The following is a 21,069-nucleotide window of genomic DNA, read 5'->3' as shown; positions in this document are numbered from 1 at the left end:
AGAGCACATAAGAACAACAATGTGCATGTACAAGTAGTTCAAGGGGCAGCAGCTTGTCAGCAGCCACTCTCTAAGCAAGAGTGAGAAGCATGCATTTAATGCTTAGTAACTTTTGGTCAGTTTTCTGCTTATTTGGTTCAGCCAAGAGTAAAATCAAAATTGAGTTAGGAGTGCGGAAAAAAGGTCATCTTTATATCGACTGTATCTGATAGAGCCATTCTGCTTTCTTTAGGAAGTCAAGAACTGTCTAAATTTTTGTGATATGTGCTTACATGCTTTGCTGTTGATTTGTTTCCTGTTGCAGCCTGTGTGATGCCATAACTACGCTGATCCACAACAAGGTGCACCGGCTGCCAGTCATTGATCCACAGACCGGCAATGTGCTCTATGTGCTGACACACAAGAGGATCCTGCGCTTTCTCTTTCTCTATGTAAGCAGTTACGAGGCAAAGCATGCCTAGCAAAATGGGTGGATTTTGGTAGGGCCAGGGTCGATAAGGCTCTTCTCCATGGCTAAGGTGCTTCTGATTGAATAATTCCTCATACACTGGGTAGAGGAATTACTAGTTGGTATAAAGGCCAACCGCAGCCCCGAGGATTATTTTACTTGACTCCTTGGAGTGATTTTAGGGCTCGCTGGGTGCCTGGACTCATGCATGTCCCTCGATCCCGTCATCTGACTTTACCATTTTTATATTGAGGCTATCATAAATTGCTTGCGTCTGATTGTTTCCTTGTGCAGCACATCATTATCTGGGGAATTTAGGCATTGTTTGAAGGACAGCATGTCAGCATGTCTTTTTTTTTTTTTTTTTTTTTTTTTTTTTTTTTTTTTTTTTCAAGCATGCTAGGCATTGTAGATGGAAGATGAGGCACAGATAGTTCCTCATAACTTCTTCAAAAGCCTAGTAAGGTTTTCTGAAGACCTGTGCCCCACCCCTTACCTGTTCCAACTGTTAGTTGAATTGCCTACAAATCTGGCCGCCCACTTGGCACCGGGAGAGAGCATGCATGTAGCCAAAAACAATGCAGCTTTTCTTTTGAACATTATTTTTCTTCTATAAGTGATTGTAAGCTTTCTCTTAAGAACATGTGCAGAGCAGGACAAAATAAATATAAGCGGCCACACAGAGCTGGAAATTATTTCTCCACCAGCTGGCAAACATAAAGCTGATTTGGCTTGTAGTGAATTCTCTTATGTGTCTGTGCAAGTTTTCTGCTAGTAGTTCAAGTCATGTCTTGCGTCTGCATTCGGGCAGTGGTTTCTAGTTTTGGATGCAGGTGGAAACCAGGCGTGATAAATTTGGTTCGCTTGAAAGTGTTGGAAACTGAGTGTAATTTACTTTCAGACTGTTATGCTTTAACGTAATGGCAGTGGAAGGTACATGCACAAGTCAAGCATCATAATTTGTGCAAGAGCTTACGAAAATGTCATGATGGTGTAAGGCTGTAAAATAGGTAATTTTATTATTAGTGCTGAAATTTCAATGGATGAAGATAGCTCTGCTTTTTAAGTATCATGTCTCTGTGACCTACATTACTGTTTCGTTTGGGAAGGTTTGTTCAATTTTTGTAATCAGTTTTCTAACATTTATTGAAGTGCGTGAAATCTATCATTCGGTCACTGTAACTTGGGGGTTTTCTTTATCTCTCTCTCCTTCTTTCTCCTTTCTTTTTTTGTTTTTGTTGGTATTGCCCAAGTGTTCCGACACCTTAGCAACTCACTGTGGGCCCAATCTCTATGATCTTTGCAGTATTCCAACAGTTGAATTCGCTGTAATGATTGATTTATGCTACTTCTGTGTATTTGATAAACTACACTGTCTTTTATTTATGTTGCAGTATTATGAGCTGCCTCATCCCAGTTACTTGGATCACACACTGCGGGTGTTGAAGATTGGAACTTATGAAAATATTGCCACGGTGAGCCCTGTACCAAATTTGATTGCCTTTTATAGCTGTATATGTCAGTAACCAATTGTTTCGGGTGCCTTTGGGTTTTTAAGCAGTTTTTAATTTTGCAAGCTCATGTAGATCTAATTTATGAGCCACACTTGGTTTCTCTGCTAGTGTATGTCTATGTTAGTGTATGTCTATAGAGCTGTTACACAAATACACAGTCGCAGGTTGTGAAGGCTGGCGCGTTAAATTTAAATGAAGTTATGCATTGAGTTTTACTTTTACTTTCAGTTTGTGGTAAAGAAGCAATGTTTCGCAAGCTACTTAAAAGGGTGGAGGCACCAAAATTTGAGGCTATAAAAAGCCTGCTAAGGGCTTCCTTTGCATGCAAGGACACTCACAGCCAAGTGTTGGACACAGCAAACATTTGAAATATATTTTAATTCATTTGCAAAGAATGCCTAAATTTTCACTCCTGTGAGCAAGACCTGTGTCACTGTGTTGGAAGTGCAACCAAAGTTTAGTGGCTTCATGCCACAATAAAGTGAAGTATGATGAGTGGCAAGCCTACAGAACCTAGACCACAGTTGACTCATCAGCGAGCCATATCAGCTGTGCACCGTCGCTTGCTAGTTTTTCTCAGTGTATTGCCGAGCTAATTGTCAAGCTTGCTAGCATTTTTCAATGTGCTTAGCTTCGCCATGCGAAGCTGCAAAGGTGCGATGCAGCTTGTGATTGTGGTCGGCTGTTGAAGGCATTCGGACAATTGCTTGTGTAGCGAACACCATGCCTTTGTACTGCTATGTATTTCCATAAGTTCTCTCGGTATGATGCACAAAGAAACGCCAATGCTGACTTCGTTCGGGCTACCAGATGGCATTACTGGATGCCGGAAAGTCGAGCATGCTTTGCTCATTGCACTTCAGCGCAGACTCGTACCAGACCAAGTATGCAGCCAGCTCTGCAAATTCAAAATGTTGGCTGATTTCTGGTGCAGCATCAAAGGTGTTTCTCGTTGTGTCACAATGTCTCCTACCTCTTAACTCTGGCATGGCATTTGCCCCTTCATCATCTATGGCTAGTGGATCAACTATGAAATGATTGTCCGGATTCTGAACGGAGCCATGCTCACCGTCGGCCTCACTGCTGCCCTTAAAGAAAGAGCCAGTGTCATCATTTTAGTCAGATGCAGACTTATTGTGGTGGGAATTGGAGCTGCTGTAGCTAGACATGCCAATTTTCGGTGTTGCTTATTTGCCAGCACTTAGGACAGCATGTGTGTGCGAGAGCACCAGATGCAGCGGTGTGCGCATCACATAAGCCTATGTGACCGGGCCGAGTTGTCGGGCTTCCTACAAACGACGCCACTATCCAGCTTGGCGTCCACAAACCGAAATAAAAAATTGTTGCTTAAATAATGCGACATTAAATTATTCACTAGGATATGTGAATCTGAGCCTCTAGCGTGGTCTCTGGAATAAGAAGAAACACTTGAAACAAAGCCGGAAATTTAGTGCCTCAACCCCCTTTAAGTGATGATGTACAGTCTTCGTCAAAAATATACGGCCCAAGGGTTTCGCTTCTAAGCCCTGTAACGTGGCATTCTGGAATATGAATGTAAGCAAGAGCAGAATGAGGACGAGTTTTGTCATCTATAAAATTTTGAACGCCAGTGTTTCGATACGAGCCCTGTTACGGGGCTTAGAAGAAAAACCTCTGGGCCATATACTTTTGACAAAGATTGTACCTCATCCCTTCACTGTACAGGTCTATGACTTCGCACTCGACTTTTTATGAAGCATTCATTTATTCTGTCTACAATAAAATCCCTTTCGGATGTGAGATATTTTATGCCTGGAAACTAAAGTAGAAGCCTTTCGAAAAAAATAAAAAGCTGGACAACACAGTTTGCAATTTACCAAAGAAGCACTGTCTGGTGCTTCCTTCTCTCACAGAGTATAAAATGCTTTATTAAAGGGCACTATAATGAAATTTTTAGTTTTGGGTGAGAAAGAAAACAATTAATTGGACATAAATATATTTTTAAGAAAAGAGCTGCAACTGTTGACTGTGAAAGTGTGTGGCATACATGAAAAAAAAAAAGTGTTTTGACCTGTAGCAATAGCTTATCACATTGAAATTGAAGGGAGAGAAAATGAAACACGGTTGTTGCCATCAGTAGATAATTTCGCAAGTAAATGCATGCATTAACATCGTTTTTCGGGTGCGGATTGCAAGGGGTACACTATATATACTTATATACTGAGTTTCTCTTCAGAACAGTAGCAGCTTGTTATTTTCAACTAATATGTACACGACATGTTCAAGTTGACTGGCGGGAAGATTTGGAATCAATTTTTCATGGCAATAAATGTATTTGTCATGTCCAAAAAGAGCTAGAGAAACATCAGTATCATTTTTGTCATCAAAGGCCTTTGGCATTTAATTGTGGTCTTGTTCTTAAGTGAATTTTTGCTTTATTTTGTTTACAGAATTTTTTCTCTTGCAAAACTAAATTTTCTGTCTTACTGAAATATTGGTAGCTTCATTTATGCTCTTCATACACACTATAATTAACTGAATTGCAGCCAAGCACAGGGTGCTGTACATCAAAATTCTGCTTGCTTAAAAGAAAGGCATTGCCTGCCTTCACACTGCCGGGGTGGCACAGTGGTTACGGCGCTCGACTACTGTTCCCAAGGACGCGGGATCGAATCCCGGCCTCGGTGGCCGCTTTTCGGTGGAGGCGAAAAGCAAAGCGCCCGTGTGCTGTGCGATGTCAGTGCACGTTAAAGAACCCCAGGTGGTCGAAATTTCTGTAGTCCTCCACTACAGCGTCTCTTATAGCCTGAGTCGCTTTGGTACGTTAAACCCCACAAACAAACAACAAACAATTGCCTGGCTTAACATTTTTTTGCGTTTTCTTTTCCACCCTTGGCTGTGCAACAGACAAAGCCTAGCACACCGCTGATTGTGGCCCTGAACCAGTTCATCAAGCGAAGAGTATCAGCGTTGCCAGTTGTAAATGACCAGGGGAAAGTGGTCGACATATATGCCAAGTTCGATGTCATTGTGAGTAATGCTCTTGTATGAGGCTTTTGGTTGTGGATCTTTGATTGAACAAATATCTGCTCTAAGATATTGGGTAAGTAATAATTACTTTCCGTGCTTTTCGTCTCAAGCTCCTGACTATGCTTCACTGCCTTGTAGCATCTTCCTCTCTCTGTGGTCCTAATTGTAACTATGAACTAATTAATCAGAGTTCCAACTTTATATCGCAGATTTTTAATTTTGTTTATGTTGGTTCAGACTCTTAATTTGTTGCCATTTAATCATTTTTACAGAACTTGGCAGCTGAGAAGACATACAACAACCTTGACATTACAATCAAAAAAGCTCTAGAGCATAGAGACCAGGTGAGTGACTTTTCTTTAATGCACGCTCTGTAAGATTTGGATTTTATACCATAAATTATATACCTAGGTTTCACTTGTTAGGCTCATTTTATTTCTATTTAAACTGAGGTTGTATTCAGTACTGTAATATACTTCCCTTGCAGCGAGTAAGGTCAGTTAGTTTATTTTTAAGTCCAAACATAAAAAAGAACTTGCTGAAGTTGACTGCGTAGTAATATTATATATAATATAGCAGTTCGTGTAACGTTTGTTACAGCCACAGTCAAGTAGCCTTAATGAAGTAGTTACTGCTTGGCTTCAGTCTGATTCTAACTAAACCTGATGTATATTTAATACCTCTATGTGCAGCTGGTTTTTACTGTGGGCACTCGAATTGCTGAAATTGTGTTGTCAAGCTTTCTGACGCTATGATGCCAAAGCATTAATTTTCACGTCTTCAGCTGGAATGCAGGAAATTATAAAGGTATATTGAAGTAGGTAGAAATGGTTTCAACGTCATTTCCAGTTCAAGTTGATCGAGTTGCTCTTGCACTGCTATCTCCTGACCATCCTGATTAGCATAGCCGGTGTAGTGACTGCCCTTTGCAGACAGGGATCCCAGATTAAACCTTTAGACCTGAACAAATGTTTCTTCAGTCACAAAGTTTCTGTGCATGCTGCATTGTTTTCCTTTGTAATTGCTGGGCTTGTGTGGATGCTACTTAGTAATTAGACTCCCTTTTTTAAATTCATATTGTAAAATTGGGCATGTTATATCAAGCTAGTTTTATGTTGTCACATTTAATTACCATTAGTTGACAAATACAGTTTTGCTTCATGTCCATTTATACTTAATAAAATTGATTAACCGGTAATGGGGCATTTTAACAGTTTTATTGTTATACATGAAGCTGCCGTGACCAGTACTGAAGCTGCCGTGACCAGTACTGACCAGGGCTGCTGCTTCTTTGCTAAAGGAAGTGCAGATCTGACGCGACACTGAGAGAAAATGGAACCAACCATCTTGATGTATGTTGTTCCTTTGTCTGCAGTATTTTGAAGGTGTGCTGAAGTGCACTTTGGATGACACCCTGATGGCTGTTATGGAGAGGATTGTCAAAGCTGAGGTACTTCTTTTTATCGGTTCTAGAAATGCTAGCAGCATGTGTGCTAATCGTTTTTATGACGTTGATGTTTTTACAAATATGTAGTACCCTTATCCAGATGCAGTCATAGGTTTTCTCCTTTGTTGAGTTTCAGGTACATTGAGCACTTGCCATAAAGCAATGTTTTTAACCTTTTCACTTCAAAGATGTTGCAAGCATATATGTGATTTCACACAGTGCATAATTTCGCACATGGCTAGAAATGCTAGCCCCCCCCCACTCTTCCATGATTTTAACTCCATAGTTAGGAATATGGTAGAGGTAACGTTAAAAGATACGAAGTGTGTAGAGTGGGTTAGAGCAATAACTTGAGTTGCCGACATTCTAGTGGAAATCAAGAAGTGGGCATGGGCAGGACATGTAGTGCGAAGAGAGGATAACCAATGGTCGCTTAGGGTAACAAACTGGAGTCTAAGGGAAGGAAAGCGCAGCAGGGGGTGGCAGAAAGTCAGGTGGGCAGATGAGATTAAGAAGTTCGCAGGAGTCAAGTGGATGCAGCTAGCACAGGACCGGGTTAATTGGAGGAATATGGGAGAGGCTGTCACCCTGCAGTGGGTATAGTCAGGCTGATGATGATGATGTATAGAATGCTTGTCTCTGGCTTTGGCAAAAATGTTAGCAACTGTTAGTTCTCATTAAGCACTCTGTTGGGTAGTTTGTGCTATATATTCCACAGCAAAGCATGAACCTACTTTGTTCACTCTCCTAGGTCCATCGGTTGGTTGTAGTGGATGAAGAAGATCATGTGGTTGGCATTATTTCACTCTCTGACATCCTCTCCTTCTTGGTTCTCAAGCCTTTGGGTAAGGACCTTTGAACTGACAACATGAAACACCCAAAAATTAATTTTTTTGTTTAACTTACAAGCCAGGATATCGATAATCAGCTGTCATGTTTTGTTTGCACAGCATTATGGGTAGCAGTAAAGACATGTGAAGGCTTAATGGAGACACATGAAATTTATTAGGCTCCTGTGTATTTATATATAATACAATTTCTGTGATAGTGGGTCTTCGCAACACTTCACAATGGAAGAAACACAGCAAAGCCATTGTCTTCTCACACATATCCTCGGGTGTTTTTCTCCAGCCTTTTCTGCCTCAGTCAGAGCAGCTGCACTTGGGCTGCGCCTGCTGCTGCATATTGTTAGCTGCAGAGTTTCAACATGAAAGCTTTAAAGGCCTTGTTAGACAGAAAATCTGGCAAGAGTGTTGTGAGAAATCACTGGCACAGTGCTGGCAGGTGGAGTTGGCTGGTTACATGGCTTACCACTGATTCTTCACTTGTTTGTGCAACTTCATGAGAAAACATGATGTATCAGAAAGTTTGGAGGAGCTGCCAACTGGTGTTGCTTATTTTAGGTGGGAAGGTGAAATAAGAGTCAATTTTCAATCCTCTTGGATGCCTAATCAGGCATGCTACTTTTAGGCCATACAGGCACATTCATACGTTGGTTAAAGCAGGGCTTTATATGTGAGGTGTTTGCCTTATCAAGTCATACTGTTAAAGGCGAAGCTTAAGTGCCCTCTTTTTCCCACCAAGCCGTGCTGGTAATGAATGCAGACTGACGTAAGATCTACTATATGTAGACCTCTCTTCCTGCGTCATGCTGACACTCACACAGTGGGTTCTCAGATTTGATGCCGCTCGCTTGTGCATACTTTAGAGTTGAAAGGAGGTATGTTTTGGCATTGCCTGGTATTTAACTTAGTCCGAGTTCAAAGTGAACCACGATCACATTCAATACAGAGCTTATCTTAGACTGTCTGCTTTAAAAGTGAAGCTTTAGTCTATTACAGCAGAAGGAATTGTTGCCCTTGAAATTGGCTCAGAGATGACAAAAAATGTTCAGCTGAATTTTATCGTACAATAATACTAATGATATTATTATAATATGTAATTACAATAAACATCCAAGAAGTATTATATAGTTAAGAGTCTCAAGTGTAATGTGAATAAGAGCTCTGAATAGTTGTAAAAAAGTTGAAATAGCATGGAAACGAAGGTGACAAACTCTTATGTGAGGGGGATACAAAAAGAAATGTGCATTGATTAAAGAAAAAAAAAAAGAATGCAAGAAAAGCAGTCTGGTTACAGCAAACTTAGGGGGAAATTGAGCAAAAATGATGCAAACTTAGATTGAAGAAGTAGCAATCATATAATTTTTTGCAGTGCTTGTTAAGAAATAAAAAATGTCTTAAAAAATTTGCCAGTCATTTACTCTTGTGCTAATGCAGATTTTAGTGAAAGCTGGGTTGGTGCAAAATGTCAGCATCAGATGATTATCAACTCTGGACAGGGTGCCTTTTCAGTGTGTGCTGGAGGAGCCAGATGTAGGGTGTGGCATAAGGGGCGCAAGATCGGCATGCATTGTGCGCAATCATTTATCCGTCCTTCCACATCAATCTGGCATATGATGCAACAGATGCAGTGGCAACAACAGGGGCTGCTTGTGACATCACAAGTGTCATCATGTTTGGACTAATAGGCGATTGGCATTCTGGCCAGCTGGCTTGGCATATTTTGTCATTATATTCTGTGTTACACCTATCATTGTGGCAGAATGGGAAATCAGGCCTGGTCAGCTTACAATTGAAAAGTAAAGAGATTAATTTTATAATAGCAGTCACTTGAGGTCACATATAGGTGTGTGTAATGATGGTACTGCCTTTAATACCCAGGGTAAATAATTCCTTAATACATTCTATAATTTATAGAGGCTAATGAGGATGTCAGATTTTTTGTAATTAATGTAGCATTTAGAAAGTAAGAATGCCATGGTAACAGAAAATATAACCTAATTGCAATTTGTGAGTGACTTTCTGGCATTGAATATATAAACAGGTTGTTTAATGAGTAGTCTATCAATCCAAATAGTCTGATTATACTTGAACAAGCTGCATTTATAGAATGAAATGAGGACTAAGTAATTGGTTGTAATTAAAAATAAGAAGAGTGTAAGTAATGATTTAGGTCACATGGTTTTGTATGCATTAAACAGAGACTCTTGCAGGTGCTGTTTGTGTACTAGCCACATCCTTGTTGCTTTCAGCGAGGCTCATTTTGGCCTGGTAACAAACAACAGATGCTTACAGTAGTTCTTATCTAATACTCCTTGAACACCTCGTGAACTAAAAGCCTGAAACAAGGTTCCATTGGTTACTACTCCTATCTATGCATCCTATTTAGACTATGCATTATTTCATCTCATGATTTAGTAGGAAGCAGCACTCACAGTTGGTGCTGCCTGAAGCTGCATTGTGAAGCTTATTTGTGAAGTTTACTATGTTGAGGTCATGCGTGAGAGTAGGTATCGCAATTGTCTGCTGCAATTGTTCGAACGCAGTCATTGCTGCTGAACCAATTACCTACTCAGTGTGCAGGAGAGGTGCTTTTTATTGCATGAGTGTATGGTAAGTTAAGGAAAAGTGAAACTTACTTGAGCCTTTAACTTGAGAATGCTTTTAATTGTATACAGTCAAAACTCGATTTAACGAAACCCGATTTAACGAAAATCTCGATTTAACGAAAATCTCGATTTAACGAAGGTATCCTAATTCCCCCTCAGACACCCATAGGGTTCAATGCTTTGACTAACCCGAAATAACGAAACCGATTCCGTGATTTGTCCCGATTTAACGAACCTTTTTTCGAGAAATAAAGGTGAAAAAGTGTTAATTTTTGGTCTATTTTGTAGACAGCACCCCAAAATTAGAATTTTAGTAAGAATTGTTGTTTTTTCTTTTCATACGCGCTAGCGGCGCCGGTCGTGGTGTTGGCACTACCCACTCGAAAGTAGCGCGGGGGGTCATGACGATGACCATACGGACCCCCAAAGATTGCGCTAGTTGTATGATTACCAACTTTGGCGCCAATTTGTCATTAGCTGTGTGGCTTGCCGTCCCGTCGGCGGTATTTAGGGAAGATTGTTGCGCCGCTAGCCGAACCGTCCTTTGGGTCGGTGCTACCGGCGTGAATTCGTCACGCGCGAGTGCGACGAAAAGTGAAAATGGTACGTGCTAATCGTTACGACCGCGATAAGCTGGTACGGTTTATGCGGATGCAAAATGCATTATGTTCAATGGGTGCTCAGTCGGGGACTTGACTTTACTACTTTTAAAACGAAAGTACTGTTTAAGCGGGTACGTTTTAACGAGGTTTTACTGTAATCGAATGTACTGAATTATGTGCCCAAGAAATGCCTCATTCAATTTAACGAAGTTCTCGATTTAACGAAATAATTCACGGCTCCCCTCAACTTCGTTAAATCGAGTTTTAACTGTAGTACCTATTCTGTCTCAAGTGTCCAGTCACTGAGCTGCTTTGTCAGCATCATTCAAAAATTTTACTTGTTGGTTTATGAAAAGTAACTGTGTGCTTTGGTGTGCTAATCGTTTTTATGACTTGTGTTGGTTTTTACAAATATGTAGTACCCTTTTCCAGATGCAGTAATTAGATTTTCTCCTTTGTTGAGTTTCAGGTGCATTGACTTGCCATAGTAAAGTCTATAATTAAAAAACACATGGGGCATTTTGAAGTGGCAGCAACATTAAGCAGCGTGGAAGCAAATATTTATTTGGTTTTTGCCTGGAAGCAGCAGGAATGAGGGAAGGGAAATCATCAGTTGTTTATGCCTACTTGTGAGGCAGCCACCTTTTAATTCAAAAGCATAGCAAGTCTCATTAGCACAAAAGCTGGTGGCAGTAGCCATGTCCATGGCATGATGATCATGAGCATGCCTCTGGCAGGTGGTAGCTGGCAGGTGAGATCTCCAGGCACTGATCAGTTGAGACTCAGTGGTTCAGGGTTTGTGACATCATGAGACCGCATGTCGTGGCCGAACAGACAGGAACAGCCAGATTTGGCAGGACACTGAAGATGGGAATCGAATGCACTGGACCCTTGCGTTAAACAAGGCCTTGCAGACATGTTTATAGGGCCTAGTTAAAATGGGGCTTTATACCTTTGCTTCTGCTGCCAGCTTGGGCAGCATACATCATGGTTTCTGCCCACAAGCATGCCTCTGGCAGGTGTAGTTGGCAGGTGGCATGGCTAGGCATTGATTGGTTAGCTATAGCATGACTCAGCACTTTACTAAATAACCTAATGTAAGGTGTAGAGTTTGCACAAACATTATACATAGTCATGAATCACAGTCATAGTCATTATGCAACACAGCATGACTCAGAACATTAAACATTACAAAGTAACGTAATGCATTCACATTCTAAAATGTAAGCAGTCTTAAGTGCCTCTGTAGAATACTTAAGACTTTGACATGTTGTTCAACTGTGTTGTTTGTTCCTTTCTCATTTTCTGGGCTAGGGAAAATAGAATCTGGAGATGAGTTTAGTGAACTGCTGTATTCGCTTTATCTTCTCTGTAGGCATGGAACGGCCTGACAGAAACCGAGCATCCGAGGCTACCTCACTCCCTGTGCATGAAGAGAATGAGTCTGAAGAGTCTCATGATGATGATGGCGGTGGGGCAGCTGACAAAAGCCAAGCTGAACAGAGCACGTCAGAAAGCCAGCCACCTGATGAACCATGAGGGCCAAGCCAAGTGCAGACGCAGAAGCACATTGCCTTGTCTTTCCAAGGCGACAGCTACAGCAGCAGTGTTCGAAATCTGCTGTCTTCCATACAAGGAGGCTTGCCCAGAAGCATCTTCCCCACTCGGAAGATGGCCCCTTGTTAGTGCGAAAGAGCTCGTTGCCAAGTCGAAACCTCTTGGAAGACATGTCCCAGCAGCCAGAGCTACACATAGCTTGCTGTGAGGAGGTGCTTGGCACTGCACTGTCTTATTTCCTGTCACTTCATTAATCGCTGTCATGCAAATCCATGGCAGCTCAGAAACTAACAATCTGCAAAGGAACTTCCTCAGAGAGCAGTGTATCATTGCTAGAAGAATGTTTTCCTCCTGACTGCGAGCTGAAAGTCTACCCTTGATGAGCGGTAGGTTACGAGGACTTTGACAGTTGCCTGAAAGCAACGATTTTTGATGGCATACATGTACACCCACACATCCACACACACATGAGCATGCAGGAAACCTGCAAATGTGGTCATTTAGGTCAGAATGCAGTTCAAAGGCTTTTTAGATTTCTAGGCCGTGTGCATTCATTGCCGATTTGTTGTTGGAGCGCGTGATTCATGTTACTAAATTGTTTATGTTCGTCTTCAGATGAATTTGGCATTGTGCAGCAGATCTGTGCCTCTAAGGTGCCCTTTCTTGCTCTTGGAGCTGTGTACATAGCATACACAAGATGTCTGCATGGCCAGAGCTATACCTGTCGTCATGTTCTGCTGTTTCTTTGTTGATATTTTTTTCACTTCAACTCCCAGCTCTATTGCTTGGAGTTACTGTGCCGTTTGAAAAAAAAAAAAAAAAGGTTATGTTAGGTTTGTCAATGCCATATCGCTGTAAGAATGGACAGGATGAATCGGTACCTGCCAACATGCTTTATCTAGGGATGCCCGCCATGAATATGATTTACAAACCAAGAAGCCAAAACTGAAAGGAGAGTTGCTGTATATGAATCTCTCCTCTAAGTGTATATAGTTACAAGACCATACATGTCAAGAGCTCTTTTTCTGATCCATAAAGAAGCTTGTTTTTCACAAATTTGTCTGGTTTCTTCTACAACCACCTTGTTTATGGCAGCCCCAACTGGCAGATGCAACCACTGGTAAGGTATTAATGCTAAATATGAAGAACGTAGATCAATAATGGGCGGTTTGCTCTCATTTGCAGCTGTGGACCTGGAAAGCCTGCGTGCTTGTCTATGCAGGTTTCATCACATGTTGAAATCTGGGGCGACTGAAATTCATCTTGAGCCCTACACTACAGTGAACATTATAGCCACTCGTGGCACATGGAGAGTGCGTTATTAAATGCAGTGCAGTAAACAGAAATGCAAGTAGGATCCCAAGGTTGCGGGTTTGATCCAGACTGCACAGGCCATAATTTAACGGAGGTGAAATACTCAAATGTTATGCAGTGAGATGCCTGTGCTCATTAAAGAAGCGCAGGTGGTCTAAATTAATCTGGAGGCCTCCTCCACAATGCGGTGAGCCCGTGTGCTGTGCAATGTCAAAATGTGCTAAAGTGTGCCAGTTGGTCGAAATTTCTAGAGCCCTCCATATGTGGTGTCATTTGGAGTTGATGTTTTGGGATGTTAAGCCCTATAATCCAAACCTAAACTCTACAATTTACAAGTTCATTCTCTGAAAATAAGCACCGGAGTGAAAACAGTGGAGGAGGAAGAGGGCGGTGTTATCTTACAAAATTTCCTACTCAAGAGGGCTATGTGCTAGAGGCTATAATGTTTGGGTGGCAGCAGCGTATGAAAGGATGAGGTTAGGGAATTTTTTTCTCAATGTATATAGAGCTCAGCTCATGCATCTTTGTTAGCCTGATCCCTATGTAGGCTTTCACAATGCAGCGCATTAACGATTTGCGTAGATGCAGCATCACATGGAAATTTCTAGCCTGTAATCTTGTTTGCTAGCAAATTGTCAGATGTGGACACATCCAATATTTTGGGCCAGCACTGCACTAGCATAGTTTTGTGCCAAGCAGCAACAAATATTTCACCACACCACTTCATATGTGGATGCGAGGGGCTCCAGTTGCTCTCCTGTCAAAAACTGGCCATCCTGTATATGCAATGCCAAAATTTTGCACCAGTAAGCTTGCTATCCATTATGTACAAGGTATAGAGTAATCTCTTAATTGGGTCAGGATAACCTTAAACTTTAATCAACCCAAGGATCAAGCAGGATTTCGGAAAGGGTACTCTACAGTAGATCATATGCACACTATCAACTAGGTGATAGAAAATTGCTTGGAATACAACCAGCTCCTATAGACCTTTGCAACAAGGACCTCCTGGGCGTCACCATATCGCTCGCTGGTCTGTTGTGTGTGCCTGACGTCAACACGGTGGAGGCGGCAATGTAACCGGTTTGCAAAAGTCCAGAGAAGAGGAGTTTGGACAACCTCCTCGCCCAATGCAAAAGTCTATACATAGCATTCATTGTCTATAAGAAAGCATTTGACTCGGTCGAAACCTCAACAGTCATTGCGAGGTCATGGTGTAGGAGACTCATATAGAAGATATTTACAGTGGCTGCACAGTAACCATAGTTCTGCTTAATGTGATAAAATTCCAATTAAGGAAGGTGTTAGGCAAGGAGACATGATCTCCCTAGTGCTATTAACAGCTTCCTTAGAGGGTGTGTTCAAAGACATGGAATGGCAGCAGTTAGGCATCAGGGTCAATGGAGAATACCTCTGTAAGCTGCGATTCACTGGTGACATTGCCTTGTTAAGTTACTCAGGAGACCAACTGCAACTAATGATTAAGGATCTAGACAGGAGAAAGGTAGGCCTAAAAATTGATATGCAGAAGACTAAGGTGATGTTGAACAACCCTGGAAAGAAACAGCACTTTAGAATAGGTAGCAAAGTGCTGGAAGTGGTAGGCGAACATTTACTTAGGACAGGTAGTGACTGCAGATCTGGACCACAAAAAGGAAATAACTAGGAGAATAAGATTGGGATGGAAAGCATTTGGAAGGTACTCAAACATTACGACTAGCAGCAGTATCAAAAGGAAAGTGTATAACAGTTGCATCCTACCAGTACTCTCCTACAGTGCTGAAACATGGAGTTTAACAAAAAGGGTTCTACTTAAGTTGAGGACAATGCAGGGGGCTATGAAACGAAAAATGGTGTAACATTAAGAGATAGGAAGTGTGTACAGTGGGTCAGAGAAATAACCCTAGTTACCGATATTCTAGTCAAAATTAAGAAATGGGCATGGACAGGACATGCAGCACTAAGTGAGGAGAACCGGTGTGGAATCCAAGGAAAGGTAATCCAAGGTAGCAGGGGCCAGCAGAAAAGTAAGTGTGTGGTAGAGGTTAAGAAATTTGTAGGTGTCAAGTGGATGCGGCTAGCATAGGACCGGGTTAATTGGAGGAAACTAGGAGAGACCTTTGCCCTGCGGTGGGTAGTCTGGCTGATGTCATTTTATTAAGTGAACAGCTCAGCCATCCAGGTGCACAACCATGCAGTTTAATGACAACCTTAAATCCATTGCATGCTAAAAGGACGAGAAACAATACAAGGACATAGAAACAGCGTACATGCACTGTTCCTATATACTAAAAAGCCACTTGAACAGGTTTATAAGCAGTTAAGCTTCAGCTGAAGAAGTTCAGGCAGGTTAGAGTTGCGCAGAAGCAATTTTCTTGACATCACAGGGTTGTGTGCTGAAACTAAAATGTGTGCCCAACGGATAAAATATGTGGGCGCATTCATTTAAGTGCAGCTCAGGTAAAGCTTTCATGACTACTTCAAATCACCTGTTCTGATGGCTTGACTGCGAATTGATTTCTCATCACCTGCAGGTCGGGCTAGTAAAGCTAGAAAGATGCCTTTGCAAACATCCAACCTTAGTTCTAGGTTATTTATATTCCTCCTCTCCTGGCTCCTTGCCTGACCAACTTCTGAACCAGCTACATAATATTCATGCTAACAAAGCTTTTTTTATGTCTTGATAACAGCAAAGCACTGAAAGTAGTAGGCGAATATATCTATTTAGGACAGGTAGTAACAGCAGATCCAGACCATGAAAGGGAAATAACAAGAATAAGACTGGGCTGGAGCGCATTTGGCAAGCAGTCCCAGATTATGACTAGCAGCTTACCGGTATCGCTCAAGAGAAAAGTATACAACAGTTGCATCTTACCTGTACTTATCTAATGGAGCTGAAATGTGGAGGCTAACAAAGAGAGTTTAAGTTGAGGGCAACACAGAGGGCTATGGAACGAAAAATGGTAGGGATAACGTTGAGATACGAAGCGTGCAGAGTGGGTCAGAGAAATAACTCAAGTCAATGACATTCTAATGGAAATCAAGAAGAAATGGGCATGGGCAGGACATGTAGTGCGAAGAAAGAATAATCGATGGTCGATTAGGGCAATAAATAGAGAGTTTTAGAATAGGGGGACCCAAGGCTTGGGGCCCCCAAGGAAATAGCGCGCGGCAGTGCAACGTGCTAGCCGAGCGGCGAGTTTTAGAATAGGGGTTTTCCCAACGCAGCGGAGCCGGGCTTGCGTTCGTCGATTGCAGCGCCACGACGATAGCCAAGGAAAAGCATTTTAATATATAAAAGCCAAAAACGCTATCTTATTCGTCAAAAAGTACTATTATGGTGCAAATACTATCTTAAGACTACCGGTTATATAAACCGTTTTCGTCAGACAAGACGAAATCGGCCAATTGTCAATCCAGGCCGAGACCGGGAAACCTCATTTGAACCTTCCGCGCTTTCCGCCGTCTGGTCCCCATGGCAACCAAAGGAGGCGAACTCGCTAAGCCTAGCAGCTCGGTAAATCCGGAAGCAATCTGAAAATATAGTGGGTTTTATCGCTAAAATTTGGTTGTGCGGGCATCAGGAGACATAGCATAAGCTTCGTTGGCCTTTCGTTTTCCATGAACGCGTGACACCATAGAGCGGTGATGACGAATGTGTGCCGAGGCGAGCGGCCGCCGCTTGGCCGAACGCCGCCATGTTGCCGTAACCCAAGCGACCCAACGGCGGCTTGGGGCGAACGCTATTTCCGAAAAATAGGGGCTGCCCTTGCGTTAACCCAAGACCCCAAGCGCGCCTTACGTTCTGCGCATGCGCATTTCGACGCCCCAAGCTCCTTGGGGGCCCCCTATTCTAAAACTCTCTAATAGGATTCCAAGGGAAGGAAAGCTTAGCAGGGGGCGGCAGAAAATTAGGTGGGCGGATGAGGTTAAGAAGTTTGCAGGGGTCAACTGGATGCAGCTAGCACAGAACCGGGTTAATTGGAGAAATATGGGAGAGGCTTTTGCCCTGCAGTGGGTATAGTCAGGCTGATGATGATGATGAAAGAAGAAGAAAGGTGGGATTGGAAAGAAAGAAAAAAAAACAAAAGGTGCTATAGTGGAGGGCTTCAGACCACCATGCAATAGCTGCTTTCGCCTCATTGCAGTTTAGTGGTCCCAACTGCCCCTTAGAATTAGGTGGTGGTCCTTAAGAGTATATGAGAGCAAAATTTGAAAGTTTTGAGCGGAACGTGTATTTTACAATTTTTTAGAAGTGCTCCTCGCGACCGCTTGCGAGCGATTGGGGCGCTACATCCCCGCGCTCAAATCTCCGATGCGACGTTACATGGAAAGCTAGCTGGATGCGCCAAGTTACGCGAGCGGAATGGCGTACGGTGCCTGGATGTCAGCGAGCCACCCTAGGACGGGGCGTGTTGGGGCGTCGTCGCGACTTGTTTACCTTTCTCCTTTCGCGCAGAGTTCAGGAAGGAGAGGAGCATCATTTTTATCATTATATCTTCAGTGCTTATAAATCTAGCTTAAAAAATTTTTGCGTTGCCGTGATTATTGTTGGGACTACCAATTGCTCGTGCGCGTTTTGCAATTTATAGCATGCACAAGGAGCTCGCTGTAGTGGGTCACGGTGACGGATCGCGCTATGCTAAATCTATACCAACGGGTGACCTGAGTGATCTTGGCAGGGCGCCAGATGCCTGCTCTGGCTCAAGTCCGGAAGGGAGTAACTACAATAGTTTGCTGGGCAAACTTGGCAATGTGTCAAGATGGTGACGAGATTGCAAAATTTCAACATTAGTTTACTGTGCATGTTTGCTAGACTATTTCATTTGCGCTCATTTTGGCTCCTGTACCACTCAACCCTCGTTTTCACACGGGGGAGGGGGGAACTGCATGTAGTTAGAATCTGCAGACCTTCCTCGGTTTTGTAATATCTATTCCAGCCTGTATGGAACAACAGCTTTAAATTGCACTTTTTAGCTTGTGTTCCATAAACTTTTCACAGAAGGTGTAGGGCATGAACAATTGAAGAAAAACCAGGAGTTCATGGATACCTTCACACCACTCTTGTGAAGAAATGCAAATGCAAGGAGCTATGGCAGACAACACTGTTTGTCAAAAATGTTAATGGTGCAAGCACCACTGGTGACTTTTATTTCTGTACAATTCCTCTATACACGTGCCTCGATATAGTGCAAAAATATCTGATTTGTAACACAGCCATGTTACAAAATATGCAGCACAAGGCTTTGTGTGCCTTGAGATTGTGACAAGCTCTGGGCGTGACAAGAGTCTAGTGTGCCTCCTGCATCTAATGCAAAATGCAACAGCTAGGACTGCTGCACATAGTCCAAGGCACTGCTTTAACTCTCTGGTTGCAGTGGCCCCCAAGAAATAAATAAGAGTGCAATACTACTTCAAAGCAGGACCAGCATCCAGCAACACTCTCAGTGACACAAGCCTAGAATGAAAACAAACAATAAATAAATCTCGTAAATGCAAACAATTACTCTTGTACTTATTAAATGCTACTGTACAACGGCAGCAAATAATTTATATGAGCCCAAATGATAGTACTTTCCAGACTCTACTGGTGTGCCTTTGCAGTTATGGAAAAAAAAAAAAGTTAAGCAAGCATGAGCTTGAATAATATTGCTTCCCAGCCTCTCTGGCATGCCTATGCCATTCAGTATGGGAAGAAAAGAAAAAGTGCACTGCCAATTGAACACCTGTTCTCAGTTACAAATATGTTTGATTTACAAAATCATGCTGCAAGGACTGGAAAGCTCATAGTTATGACCTATGCTTAACAGTGCTAGCTGGCATCCCACAATTACGAACTGATACTGCTACTGAAAAAACAAACTAGGCCCCACTTCAGCACTAGCGCAGAGTGAAAAAAGTAAATGTCTCCTGCATGCCTCCATATTTTGCAAAGAACACACCTGAAAAGAGCACACTCTCCACCGGATCTGGCCTGCTTTGAAGCAGCTTCGCTGTGCTTGGTATGTACATGTGCTCACACGAGTCCAAGGTCATGACACTGCTGCCTCCTTGCCAGGCTGAGAGTCCAAGTGTGGTCGCTTGGCTGGGCTGCTTGGGCTGTCATTTGGTCGGTGCTTTCCCTTTGTGTTTTTAGGTGGCATGTCAGCGCTGTCTGCAACACCATTAGCCTTAGCTGGCGCAGGCAGAATAAGCCTTAAATTGCTGTGCACACCGTTTGCCGTTGACAGGCCGTTCTTGCGATGTGGCAGCGGTGGCATCTTGGAGAACAATGGTGCTTTGCTTCCTGCTTTCTGTCCACCGGTCACAACTCGACTAGCTGGTGGGCTGGCACCGGGCGTTTGGCCAGGGTAAACCACTGGCCGGTTTGCACTTGCTAGGGTGGGTGGCGGCACCTTCTGTTCAACACTGGTCCGGGCACCTGACGTAACACGAGGTAAGCATGGTGCACGGCTGACACCAGCTGCAAGTTTAACAATATGTGAATTTCTCGTAGGGGACACACTGCTTGCACTGCCAGGCTGGCTGCCAACACCTTGTTTGGGGCTTGCAGGCTCCGGAGGCTTGTTTGGCCGAATCTCAACAGGCTGCTTTGCTACAGAATTTTCACTGTTCACACTGTTTGGCTTCTCGGACTGCTGAGCACTTGGTGCGCAGCTCACAACGGCATTGTCTTTGCTGCTGAGTGAAGTGGCAGCATGGGTGCACCCAGAACTGTTGTGGCGAGCACTGGCACTGCCATGTTCACCACTGTGAGTAGCACCATTGGTGTCCGCGCGGTCAGCAACGGCATGCACTGTGTTGGCGTTGGCACCGGTGTCACTTGAAAGCATACAACTTTGTCTACTGGTCACAGCACCAGCTGGTAAGGCAACAGCCTGCTGAGATGAAGGGGTTGTGATGACAATGCTTTTTCCTTCATCTGGCGGTACTGGTACCACATCATCGGGCTTTGACCCCGAGCTTACTAGGGATGGTGGCAGCTCAGGAAACCGGTACAGCAACCGCATGGGAGTATTCTGGAACAAATAAAAAAATTAATAAGATGAATGCAGCCTGACTTGTATGCAACATGCTTTTTGAAAAACACTGCCAGTGATTAAAGTATGTACAGGCCATCTTCCAGGGGTCAGGAGTGTTGTCATGCTAGGGCACCAGCAGCAAGTCACAATGCATGTTTAGCATACTGCTATATCAGCTAGCTCTAAAATGCTTAAGCCCCATGCAGTACTAGTAAACCACAGCTTCAAACACCAATGAAAATACAATGCCATTTCCAAAAACTGAATTTATGGTCCTCTGCGCAAAACACTAGTCAAGTAACCAGTTCAATATCAATACATAGCTCCAAAATTCATAACATAAAATTTTGTCAAAAATCCATGCAACAAAAGGGCAATTAGTTGGTGAAGGTAGCAAACTAATTCAACCCTTACTAGAGAGAGAAGAGAGATGGTTTTCAAAGTTTCAAAGGATTCCAAAGGCTGGGGAAGAGTCATGTCTCCAGTAAGACTGGCCTCTTCATGCAGCACTGCCAGCATGCGGCACTAGCAGATCAAACATTAGCTAGGGTGACTTCTCTGCATTACAGCGGTGTCGCATGAAAAATGGGTCGCAAGACTGAAAACTACCACAGTTTTTACTACCTCTGTGATGACTGATGTGGACACAGGATGGCTAATGGAAAGCTACAACGCAAATAGTGTTTTTGCTTGGCTTGAAGCAGG

At 42.9% G+C, this 21,069-nt stretch overlaps 2 protein-coding genes across 11 annotated transcripts in view; one reads left to right on the top strand and one right to left on the bottom strand.

The window, feature by feature from the left end:
- The window catches only part of SNF4Agamma (SNF4/AMP-activated protein kinase gamma subunit), a 364,359-nt gene extending 351,275 nt beyond the window's left edge, over nucleotides 1–13,084 (top strand). For all 8 annotated transcript variants that reach the window (XM_084593803.1, XM_084593806.1, XM_084593804.1 and 5 more), the window contains 7 exons: nucleotides 305–431; nucleotides 1,843–1,923; nucleotides 4,849–4,971; nucleotides 5,244–5,315; nucleotides 6,347–6,421; nucleotides 7,170–7,263; nucleotides 11,847–13,084. In XM_084593803.1, coding sequence (XP_084449929.1) covers nucleotides 305–431; nucleotides 1,843–1,923; nucleotides 4,849–4,971; nucleotides 5,244–5,315; nucleotides 6,347–6,421; nucleotides 7,170–7,263; nucleotides 11,847–12,010 — 736 coding nt within the window. In that variant the 3' untranslated portion in view covers nucleotides 12,011–13,084. The remainder of the gene's footprint in view (nucleotides 1–304; nucleotides 432–1,842; nucleotides 1,924–4,848; nucleotides 4,972–5,243; nucleotides 5,316–6,346; nucleotides 6,422–7,169; nucleotides 7,264–11,846) is intronic.
- Nucleotides 13,085–18,952: 5,868 nt separating this feature from the next.
- Nucleotides 18,953–21,069, bottom strand: part of LOC146198353 (uncharacterized) — a 30,370-nt gene continuing 28,253 nt past the window's right edge. For all 3 annotated transcript variants that reach the window (XM_084593812.1, XM_084593811.1, XM_084593813.1), the window contains exon 10: nucleotides 18,953–20,361. In XM_084593812.1, the coding sequence (XP_084449938.1) occupies nucleotides 19,375–20,361 (987 nt within the window). In that variant the 3' untranslated portion in view covers nucleotides 18,953–19,374. The remainder of the gene's footprint in view (nucleotides 20,362–21,069) is intronic.

Source organism: Amblyomma maculatum, chromosome 2, assembly GCF_055883805.1.
Source record: "Amblyomma maculatum isolate TAMU_Amacu chromosome 2, ASM5588380v1, whole genome shotgun sequence".
Classification (NCBI taxonomy): domain Eukaryota; kingdom Metazoa; phylum Arthropoda; class Arachnida; order Ixodida; family Ixodidae; genus Amblyomma; species Amblyomma maculatum.
Note: the sequence above shows the minus strand (reverse complement) of the source record. Positions and strands in the feature narration are given on the sequence as shown.